Source organism: Microchirus variegatus, assembly GCF_963457635.1.
Source record: "Microchirus variegatus genome assembly, chromosome: 19".
Taxonomy (NCBI): Eukaryota; Metazoa; Chordata; class Actinopteri; order Pleuronectiformes; family Soleidae; genus Microchirus; species Microchirus variegatus.
This window is the reverse complement of record NC_139820.1, coordinates 14,541,266-14,553,376: the sequence shown is the minus strand read 5'-3', so window position 1 is coordinate 14,553,376 and position 12,111 is coordinate 14,541,266. Positions and strand designations below refer to the sequence as shown.

General features: G+C 38.1%; 2 protein-coding genes across 5 annotated transcripts in view; one reads left to right on the top strand and one right to left on the bottom strand.

Annotated features, from left to right (window-relative positions):
• Positions 1 to 810, bottom strand: part of idh3b (isocitrate dehydrogenase (NAD(+)) 3 non-catalytic subunit beta) — a 28,017-nt gene extending 27,207 nt beyond the window's left edge. For all 4 annotated transcript variants that reach the window (XR_014593076.1, XM_083905736.1, XM_083905737.1 and 1 more), the window contains exon 1: positions 734 to 810. Coding sequence is in view for 3 of the 4 variants with exons in the window: in XM_083905736.1 (XP_083761862.1) it covers positions 734 to 775 (42 nt within the window). In the remaining variant the exon portion in view is untranslated. The remainder of the gene's footprint in view (positions 1 to 733) is intronic.
• Positions 811 to 3,139: 2,329 nt separating this feature from the next.
• The window catches only part of wdr1 (WD repeat domain 1), a 30,309-nt gene continuing 21,337 nt past the window's right edge, over positions 3,140 to 12,111 (top strand). Inside the window, exons 1-5 of the mRNA XM_083906282.1 lie at positions 3,140 to 3,259; positions 4,101 to 4,222; positions 8,816 to 8,906; positions 9,563 to 9,710; positions 11,472 to 11,652. Coding sequence (XP_083762408.1) covers positions 3,244 to 3,259; positions 4,101 to 4,222; positions 8,816 to 8,906; positions 9,563 to 9,710; positions 11,472 to 11,652 — 558 coding nt within the window. The 5' untranslated portion in view covers positions 3,140 to 3,243. The remainder of the gene's footprint in view (positions 3,260 to 4,100; positions 4,223 to 8,815; positions 8,907 to 9,562; positions 9,711 to 11,471; positions 11,653 to 12,111) is intronic.

The window sequence follows — 12,111 nt, the reverse complement described above, 5'->3', positions numbered from 1 at the left end:
GTTTTCCAGACCAGGAAATTATGTTCTCAAATGTTTTGTAAACAAATCGAAATTATTCAGTTGTAATTATTTATTTGTTATATGGAGTGGAGAAACCAGTATATCAGATAGTTTGTTTTAATTATTAAAAAACGTAAATTGATTAATCAATTCTCAAAATATTTGACAATTAATTTAGTAGATTAATATTTGATTACTTTGTTAGTCGTTGCATCACCGTTAAAACAACAGTAGGGAGAATCACAGGAAACAGTTGCTTGTCAAGTCTCATCTGCAGGTTATTAAAATACTCGCAGTTCTCTAGTACTCAATGATCGGGAATTGCCATTTTCTTAAAACTTACAAAATGAGGATAGACAATAGCTACAATCCCCAAAAAATACATTAAACAATGATTGTGAATAAATATGATTTTGAGTCCGAATAATTGTGACAAGAAATGTTAAAGTTGTCTCATGCCTACAACATACTACGCTGGCTTAGACTGGCGAGTAAGACTTAAATATCAAATGATGTTATAAATGATGTTCTATGCAGAAGCAGCTCAGACTGAGTGGTGAACCCTGTATGTCGGTGTCAGTTAGCCACTTTAGCTAGCTTCCAGACAATAACTAATGAGGCTGGTTTATTTGTCGAGAGGCTGAACGAAAAACAGCCAAAATAATAATGGTTTTTCCAAACAAAGCAGCTGATGGAAGTCAAAGCAGCCACAAAACATCTTCGGTACACTCACCTTGACCAACGCTCCCCAGCTTCTCCTCAATGCGGCCGCCATGATGGTCTGAACTCTACAGTAACGGAACTGCTTTTTCTGTGGTGCAGCGGTGAGGGGTACCATGGAGCAACAGCGCCTCTAGGTACATGGAGGAAGAATGGCAGTGAAATAGGGCTTAACCTCTGAGGTTAAATTTTCTAAACCAAGGCTTTTTAAGTGTCACTCTCAGGACCTCCCCTCAGACTACGCCCTCACTCAAATTCAGGAGCTAATTTTCATTCAATTTGGAGTAAAAATGGCATCATGGCTCAATTTTTCGACACATTGGTCCATATGAGCAAAGATAACATAATACTGCAGTTTGGCAGATTTCAAAGACCTGTCTCCAACAAACATATCTCTGAATTAAGGCTGCAAATTCCATTATCAATGAATCAATAATTTGTATTTTTTTTTTAGAAAATTCAAAATCACACTGCGTTTTTTTATTATGGAAACCGAACTGATCAGAATTTGTTGCAAATACGGTGTAAACATACAAGGAATTCAATCTGTCAAAAAACAGCCCTCCCTGTTTGGCAATGTTTGGCATCTCCCATGGGGCCGCTCGCCTCCTGTTCTGAAAACCTCCAGTAATGTAGTCATTACAATTATTTTGTCCTTGACAACGGTTACTTTACAGAAGCAAGGGATGAAATGTGCAAGAACAAACATACACTCACAAAACGAGAGAGAAAACATATATGTGACAAAACATTTTTATAGTTACACCCTCACTTAATAACTATATGAAAGCCCTTGAGATCAAAGGTTTTCAAAATGAGTCAGGGTCCTCCAAACATTTTCAGGGAGTTACTGTGAAAGTAAGAAAATAACCTTTTTGACGAGAAATGATTTGTGTACTCCAGTTGAGCAGGTAGTGATGTTCAGTCGTTCATTAATTGCTTTTATACTGTCGTAGATATATATTTTATGACTGCAACCCGGAGACAAATACGTTTAATTGAGTTCAGAATAGAGCTGCAACAATAATCAATTAGTAATTACCTCTTATTTCACTGCAAACTGTTTTTTATCATTTATAAATTAATAAATGTCCAAGACTACTATATAACCAAGAAAAGATGGATTGATGAAGAATGAGACTAATCATTAGTTGCAGACCTGGTTCCGAGTTGTTTTGGAGATTTTTACTTTTTCAACTTTCTCAGTCACAGAAAACCTGCTTGTTCATGGTCTATTTCAGGGGTGTCAAACTCAATTACAGAGGGCCAGATGAGGTCAAATATTATACAATTCAGAGCAAAGCAAGCTTATGAATGAAATAAAGAAACAAATCAGAGATAAAATTTTAAATATACAAATAAAATACAGTAAAATACAATTATATGTTTATTTCCTGTGAGGTCACTGGATAATTGTGTCAGTGGAGGAGTTGATATCAGTTTTCTGCTGCTGCTTGTATAAATTACATTGTAGTTCTATAAACATGTCATAATTGATTCAGAACTGTCCTGTCTAAACTGATAACCTGAAATCATGGTGAAAACAATATTAGTAAAATAGAATGACAATGTAGTGTATATAATTGTGGTCAAGCATTATCAATCACATGGTTTTGAATGTTTTGTCAAACCAGTTTGGGTCCATAAAGGCAAACGATTGTGACGCAAATCACAATAGTGACAAGAGCAAATTTGTGCATCATGTAACAACTCATTTTCAGCCATATTTATAACACCACATAATGTATTTTTTATTGATAAACAATTCATTTCCAATAATATATTTGGTTTTGTGCATGCTATTTAAAACAAATACACATATATATATATATATTGGTTGAGTTAGTAACTAACTAACTCAACCAATATATATATATATATATATATATACTCAACCAATATATATATAAATATATATATATATATATTGAGTTAGTTAGTTACTAACTCAACCAATATATATATATATATATATATATATATATATTGGTTGAGTTAGTTGGTTGGGCAGTCAGTCAGTGGGTGGGTTAGTCGGGTTGGAGGGTTCAACAGTCAGTGGGTGGGTTGGTTGGTGTGTCAGATGGACAGTGGGTGAGTTGGTTGTTTCAGTGGGTTGGATAGTTATATATATAGTTATATATATAGTTATATATATATATATATATATATATATATATATATATATATATATATATATATATATATATATATATATATATAACTGTATACAAAACTACATATTTCGTACTTTACCCAGAATCTTCTTGTGGTGCCATGGCGAGTGCTTGGCCTGCCAATGCCTGAGAGCCTGACAGACCAAAGTGAGGGGGAATTTTCCCATAGAGGGCAGTATCTGAAATCGTAGTATGTGAGTTTACTATATATGGGCAAAGACAGACAGTGCGAAAGCTGTACTCGCTTCCGTGTTTGAGTGGTCTACGAGTGAACTGCCTGAAAATCTCCACTGTCTCACCCTTTCATTCATTTACAAGTGTATCGTTAAGGAAGACACCAGCAGGCAAAATGCCATATACACAGAGTAAGTCCGTTTTGTTTTTAAAAGGCCACGGCTGACAGGAAATTCACTTTCTGAGCAACGCTCTTCAGTAGCTTGAGCTGCTCAGCCAGGTAGCTCGCAGATAGCTAGCTAGCTAACCTCGCCCATACAGTTGCACGATTTTGACACTTCGTGTCATAAATATAAATCATTAGTCGTTCACTGCTGCTGTTTAACCCACGTGCTATTATCATATTACGTCATTAAGACGTGTTATTGTGAATGTTCTCCGCTCTTAAAATGCCCCTCTATGATACAGGCATTTTTAGAGAAGTTGGTATTTTCCGGCTTAGCCAACGTCAGATGGAGGAAATAGTTGCTCTCACAACTTGTTATTACATGTCCAGACAGTCAGGAACTGCTGCTGGGGAAGAAGCTCACACTCAAGAGGGGCACTGTCTTTAACTGTAACAAGGAAATAAAGGTGGTCTTCTCAATAAGAATTTTCTTCTTTTTGGACCCAATTCGGGAAGTGCAGTGATTAAACAGACGTGATTAAACAGACGTCGTTACAGCTATAAAATGTGGGCTCAACAATTACCGTTGTACATGGCAAACGACAAACATTGCAAATCACAAAAGCTGCAGTTTAGCTATTTTATTTTATTTATTTGTTTTTAATCAAAAAGTAATTCATTTTGCAAGCATTTGATATTTTATATGATATTTCTCATCCTTGTTTTAAAATACTACAATTTAAAGCATGGTTTGTGTGTAGATGTGCAGTGTTTTTGTTCTTGTTGTTTGTTTTTATTAATTATTTTAGTTGCATCAACCTCAGTGTTTCACATTATCTCCCATGTCTTTTTGTGCCAAATTTCAGAACATGTATTTGCCAGTCTACCACAGATGGAAAGGGGATTTGCAAAAGTGATTGGTGGTGATCCTAAAGGCAACAACTTCCTGTATACCAATGGGAAGTGCGTCATCATCAGGAACATTGACGTAAGTCTCTCTTCATTTACTTTAAAAAAAACAAGTCTCTTGTTACAGTAGTTCACACAACCTCAAAAATCTAATTTGATGCGAAATAAAAGTTTCAATTTTACTGCTGTACACTAGGGATGCAACGGTATTCGGTATTTTACTTGCCCGTTCTGCGTGATTAGATCCACTCAGGAGCAGAGACATGAGTCAAGCCGCCTTCAGCGTCAATCAGCGCGAGTGAACGAGACTCAGAAAAAGGAAGTTTGAAGCGGCACCGTCTTCATATATGTCCGCTGTGTGAGATCATTTAGGATTCAGCGTAGATTACGATGAGAATGAGAAAATGAATGTCAACAAACAAACGACGGTGTGCAAGCATCTGTTATGCAGCGCAGTGAAGTTGGTTTGAAGTTGGATATTGGACACTCGCTCTACAGCGCCACCCAGAGCAAGCCTCCCATTTACATCGTCATCAACCGTCTTTTTCACTTGGCGCAGCGTGGTGTAGTTGTAGTTTCTGTGAGTCGGTTAAAATTTTATTTATTTTCGTTGAATAGCACTAAAATGTATTTATTTTTTAATTTGTGTGGTTTCATGTTTGCTGTTTCATTTGATCTGATTGCACTATTGTTTAAAATATTGTTTAAAGGAGCATTATGTAACAATGTGGCCAAAAATGGTTGCTTCACTCAAAATCAAAACACTGCTGTGAGTCGTATCCGCCTTCCACTCCACCCCTCCACTTCCAGAGTCGAGGTTGCCAGAGCGGTTGACATGTAACTCCGTCAGCAACAAGCGTTTTATCATAAATGAGTGGCCCTAAGACACACAATTCTGTTCTCTCAGTGAAGATCCAGATGTATAATAATTTATGGTAACATTAGCTGTTGACTAGGGATGGATATATCGGATGGAATAACTTTATGCATGATATTTGACAGAACTGTCCTTCATTTTTGCCTCCCCTTTTACAATGTTATATAGCAGGGCTGCCAACTTCTGACAAAAGCTTAGAGTGAGACATCGTGGCATGCGGGGCAAATTACCACCACACACCCAATATATTTATTTATGGTAATATTTTATGCATCACAAGCGTATTAATGTTTTATATAATAATAAGGTAAATCATTTTGACACTGTCCGGAATCAATCCTACAACCTTACCGACACAAGTCCACCTATTTAACCACTCGGCTACCGCTATTATTCTCTCTTTACATGTCAGGAGAACCCTATTAGGTAAGATTAGAAAGAGACTAAAAGACGCATCTCTGTGTCATCTGAACTGCCGCTGCAGCCCGCGCCAAGCAGAACCAGCCTCAGCCCGCGCCGAGCAGAACAAGCCGCAGCCCGCGCCGAGCAGAACCAGCCGCAGCCCACGCCTAACAGAACCAGCCGCAGCCGCTGACAGAACAGAACTGCCGGTGCGTCAGTACGGCAGCCCCAAAACCGAGTGAACAGTTCAAAACACAGACCTCGACAGTCGAGCTATGATGCTAACGTAGTTAGCCAAGCTGAACTTACCTGTTTTAAACTCTCCACCGTTAGCATGTCCTATATAGACCCTCGCTTTGCCGCAAACTTTATCTTGGCGTTTTTGACATTCATACCGAGGTCTTTTAGGTTTCCTTTCGTTTCATTTCAATTGTAGACGTAACTGGCAACCTATGGCTGCTCAACCGCTGAGACTCTACTGACTGCTATGATTGGTAGACGGCGGTAGATGGGGCGTCATGCCAAAACACAATTTCAAAACATAAACAAACTTTCCAGTTCGGAAATCTTTTTTTTTAATGCAAATCTTTTTTTTTTTTACTAGTTTTGTTGGCGAGTTCAGTTTGTTATATGAACATGATTCCTGGTCCTCTGTGACATATTAGGAGGATTTTATGGCCAGTTGCTCTAAATGTATTACATAATGCACCTTTAAATAAAGTTTGTGGTGTGATTATATCTGTACTTTTAATAATTTTTACAATGCAGTATTGCCTTTGCTAGTCTGAGTAGTTTTATATGAAGATATCGAAACCGTACCGATACCGTGGCATAGGGCTGAACGATATGGTCAAAATTTCATATCTCGATATTCATGCCAGATATTTCGATATCGATACGATACGATATGACTACAGTTTCAGTGAAAACCAAGCATTTTTCAGAAAAATAAAAACATTATACAAAAGACTGGAAACTTTCCACATGGAAAGTGCAGTTTTATTTATGAGAACTCACTGCCAGTCATCAACATTAACATAAAGTTACCAAAGAATAAATAAAAAAATAACTTTTCATCATCATCACATTTTTTTTACTGCAGCTCCGCTTTAATGTTCGATGCGTTATCAGTCATCACGCAAACCTGTTGGTCCTCCTTCAAGTCCCAGTCTGCTAACCGTTAGCAGCTAACGCACCTCTCGTCTCCTGCGGTATATTATCACCTGTATGCTGCCCGGGGAAGAAGGGCGTCTGCAGACATCGGCTCTTGAGTTCGGAGTTTGTTGTAATAAAATGGATCGTTAAACTGATGTAAGGTTCGTTTGTCCGGCTTGACCACAGGTTCGTGGTTGTGGCGAAATGATCGATGATTTATGTTTTGGCACAAAATCGCCACCGGCCTCATTATCTTCCGCACTCATGTCACTTTTCTTAATTTTTATTTTCTCACTGTATGTCGTGTTAGTGAGTGTGAGTGTGCGTCTCAGTCTCCGTCTCCCTCCCGCTCTCCTATGTTTGTCATTGGTTTGCTTCAGCTGTCGATCCACAGCAAGCATGAAATAAGGTTTGTGATTGGCTGGCCGTAGTGGTGCATTCAAGGACAATCGTAAAAAAGATGTTTATTTCTACTGCAGGGGCTGTACATGCAGGGCGAGCGCGGGGGGAAATCTATATCGTTTATATCGTCGCTTTTTCGATATTAATATCTTGAATGTTCATATCTCGATATCGATACGATAACGATATATCGTTCAGCCCTACCGTGGCACCAAAACCACAATGCATACCGAACCGTGGGAAAACTCTACCGTTGCATCCATACTGTACACACACAACACCTGTGTAAGGTGTACTCTGGGTGCAGTCCAAAAAAGGTGGAGTTTCATTTTGATACACTGTGCCTGGTAAATTTTTATCCTGCACACAAAACGGCCCATGCAGCTTATTTTTTCCTGAACATGAAATCTGCTGCTGAATTGTTAGCATACAAATGTTGGCTAGGCACATTTAGTATGTAACACTACATTAATTAATTATTTCTAGTTCAGAAAGTGTATAATACTTCCATTAACATCGGAAATTGCTTGAAGTGACGTTACCTTCAAGAGAAGTGACCAAATTCAAATCGCATTCATCAAATCAATGAATGCAAACCTATCCGGGCTAGCTATTGATAGGAAGATCAGTCGCCAACAACAAATGATGCATGATTTTTTTGCTCCCACAAACCAGCCATGTTGCAAAGCAGGGAATATGCATGCTTGGTCAGAGTACCGTCACAGGAAGAGACACAAAAGTCAAACCGAACAATGCTGAACTGTAGATCAGTTAAAAAGACTCAACATCTCAATCAATTGGTCATACTTTTATCATAATAATATGAGAATTAAATAATGACGAGTTTCAAAATCTGATGGGTTTCTCTTACGTTTTACAGTGCATATAAGTAAATATAAGATTACAAAAGAAAAGTGTAAAAATGCAAGAAAAGTAAGTATAGCTTTAACAGTGGAGTCATGTGTATTTAGCGACGGCACTGCTGAAAGCCGACGATCGAGAGTAGCGAGCTGAATGCAAACCTTTTTTCGTCACAAGCTCAGGTCAGGTGGTTGTATGATTCTCGTTACTACCACTATTTATTTCTCCTTAGCAAGCACTGAATCACTAACAACAAGAGAAGGCAGTGACAAGGCTGCGTTTAGGGTGAGAAAGTCAGAGGGAAAAAAATGGGATTGTTTATTTGTGATGCAGCTCATGAAATAAAATGCAGATGAATTGTTGTCATTTAGAAATTATCATGTGTAGTTGTGAATCGAGATTTTTTTTTTTTTTTTTTTACGATTTATCGTGCAAGCCTGGGATAAAAAGAAAGAAAAAAATTGGTGCACTATTACATTCAGAGCTGCAACTAACGATTATTTTCGTAATCGATTAATCTTTCGATTATTTTCTCGATGAATCGTTTGGTCAATAAAATGTCAGAAAATGTTAAACGTTGATCAGTGTTTGTCAAAGCTGGAAATTATGATGTTCTTGAATGTCTTGTTTTGTTTACTAACCAAAATGATTCAGTTTTAATGATTTCTTTGTTATGTGGAGCAAAGAAACCAAGAAAATATTCACATTTAAGAAGCTAGAACAATCAGAAATCTTGTTTTAATAATGAAAAAAGCTTCAAACCGATTATTGATTATCAAAATAGTTGGCGATTAATTTAGTAATCGATTCATCGTTTCAGCTCTAATTATATTTGTAATAATAATATTTGTATACATTTTATATACTGTGAAACGAATGGGGCAGAAGTGCAGTAACAGTAAAAGTGTTTTTATGACTATCCACATTGTCATTTGTCAGATACAAGCCTTCTGATGTCACTCCTGTGTTTTACAGAACCCTGCGATTGCAGATATTTACACGGAACATGCCCACCAAGTTACTGTTGCCAAGTATGCCCCCAGCGGATACTACATTGCATCAGGAGGTAAACGACATTGATATGATCTTGTCTCGACAAACATTCATCTACTTAAAGTGGTAGTTCCATTTTGTTAATTGTGGTTTTATGAGGCACTGACACGAAATCTGTGCTGCGAGCACCCCCTGTGCCAGGAACCATTTTGAGACACGGAAAACAAAAGGCTTGCCTAATAAAAAGCTATGCCTGCTTAAGTCTAGGATATTTAAAAAAATACTTCAACCACTTTTTCTTGCTATTAGAAAACATTTTCTGACTGGAATTTTTTCTACAACCTTGTATTTTTCAAAATGTCAATGGTTTCACGGTATACAACATCATTTATTTTATACATGAGCAGGAATGAGTGCTCCAGTGAGAGAGAGGTGCAGTCAAGTGTGTGTGTGCATGCTTAACTGCAGACATTCATTATTGGTTCTCTAATTGGTATTAATACTGGTTTTTGGTATAAACCGGCATTCCCCCAGCACTACTTTCCACTCAGTAAAAGGCTGTGTGAATGATGCTCTATGTATTAATAAAGCTGGTTTCCTAATGTTCATGACGCAGTCGGCACTGATTTTGTCAGTATCTCATCCAAACACACTTCAAAAACCCTGAATTATCCATTGAACACAGTTATTATGAATGAAAAATAAAACTATGGAATTTAAATCCTTAAGATGAATCTGGAAAGCTCCGCATCTGGGACACCACTCAGAAGGATCACAACCTCAAGTACGAGTACACTCCTTTTGGGGGCAAGATCAAGGACATTGCATGGACAGAGGACAGCAACAGGATTGCTGTTGTTGGAGAGGGACGAGGGAAGTAAGTATATTCATGCTATGAACGAATGTGGACTGATGTTTTAAAATTAACAGTTTAATTATCACTCACAATAAACCCCAGTGACTGCTAATCACCAGCCAACACAGGCAGTTCAACTGATATACTGTATCTGCTTTGGACATGAGTTCAGTTTATTTTATTCTGCTTATTTTATTATAATTGTAAAAATACCTGTCAAGTCACCCCTCCCAGCGTGCTCTGTGGACTATTCCAAGGTCTGATTGATCATTCCAGAGTGACATTAGATCGTTCTGATTGGAGAAGGGCAAATATCCTTCAAATTTGCATCTTTCGCATTTGCATCCTTTTGATGTGATAATGAAGTGATTGACATGCATTTGGAGATCAAAGCATGATTCTATTCGTTTAGAGCAGCGGTCCCCAACCACCGGGCCGCGTACCGGTCCGTGGGTCATTTGGTACCGGGACGCACAAAAAGAATAAATAACTTGAATAAAATAACCCATTTCCGTTTTATTTATTATCGGGGTCTGAACAATGTTTTATTTTGAAAAATGACCGGATTCCCTCCGTTACATCTGTCTATGACTCACTCTTGACGCATCCCGAGGGAGATCACTGGCCAGAGTGTTTGCAGCGAGAGCCGCTGCAGAGATTTCTCTCAGAAAAGAAGTCTCCGCTGGCAGAACATTTCAGTGACAAGGAGTGAGTCGCAAAACTCGCTTACTTGTGCGACTTATTCAGCCTACACAAAAATAAGTAAATGAACTAATGGCCAAGACCGCAGACTTCACTCACTCGCACTCGTTACTCTCTCTCTCCCACCCGCTCGTTCGCCCGCGCTCTCGGCGCATACTGATTTTGATGAACAACAAACAAATGCTGAGTGCTGATCAATAGTTTTGTGCAAGCAAATTAAGGTCCAGACTCTTGTCCCAAATAAGACAGGCTTCACTTAGGAATTGAAACAAATATATAAACATTAATGAAATGTTAACAGCTGTTTTGTGTATCTTATTTTGAAGGCACGTTTAAGCGTTACCATAGCGACCAGAGAGCTTTAGGGGGCCGGTCCGTGAAAATATTTCCTGACATTAAACCGGTCCGTGGAGCAAAAAAGGTTGGGTACCGCTGGTTTAGAGTTGTCGTTGTTGTTGTTGTTGTTACAGTTTTTATTATGTTATACATGTTCTGTAAATCTATTCATGTAGAAGACAAATATAATAATTTTGTGTGGTTTTATTTGAATAGGGTAATATATTGACGTTTTTTATTTATTTATTTTTTAGATCAATAGTGAACATTAATAAAAAAATGGATTTAATAATTTGGTACCTAAGAAATCTCAAATGGCACAGATGGTGGAAACTAGAGAATGCCTAAGCTCATACTGCATATTTTTAAATGTGAGATTTACTTTAAAATGCAGTATTTTTTTAGATGAGGGAAACAATCCTTCATTTATGCTGGGTTCCATCTGCATTTACTCTGACACAGTGGCATCTACAATGATGCTTACACTTCTGGTGGAATCTCAAGTGTTATCTTCAAGTGTATATCTTTCTTTCCCAAAAAGCAATTGTTAATAATAAAATAATGGGAAAGTAGGACCTCAGTGATAAGTTGTTTTTTTTGTTTGCTTTTAGGTAAAGCACAATATCATGACTAAGGTCTGTTTCTTTTTTCAGTTTCATCCTAGAGGATGAAACTCTTGTGATTGGTTGGTGTTCCTCTCACACACAAACTCACAAGTGAATGTGTGCTCATCTCTTCTTGTAGGTTTGGAGCTGTGTTCCTCTGGGATTCTGGCGCCAGTGTGGGGGAAATTACCGGCCACTCCAAGTTAATCAACTCTGTTGACATCAAGTCAAGTCGCCCGTACCGCTTGGTCACTGGCAGTGATGACAACTTCATTGGCTTCCATGAGGGGCCTCCCTTCAAGTTCAAGGTCACATTACGTGTAAGTAGTGTTTGTTTGAACTTTGAACATTTGAGCAGGCTTTTATAAGGGATACTTCAGCAAACTATTTATTATTCAAGTTAAATTTCTTTGGACCTGTGCAGTGTTGATGACGAAATCATTTCGTTGACGCCACTTTTTTTCATGACGATAACGAGACGGTGACGAGATAAACATGGCTCTTTGATGACTAAAACATGACGAGACTTGCGTGAGTTTTCATTGATGAGACGAGAATGGACGAAAATGTTAGTGGGTGGTCTGTCAGACGTTTTAAAATGCATGACATTTCTGCTTATTGTGCGTGTCAATTAAAACCTAAAAAGTATCTGCTGCTGCATTCTATCCCTGTTTCCGGTTTTGCCATGGCTGGACACGTATCGCAACCAGCGAAATGATATTGTGATGACGCATGCAAAAACTGCGGCCAGCACTCGCCTGTCTATACCCGATTAGAGT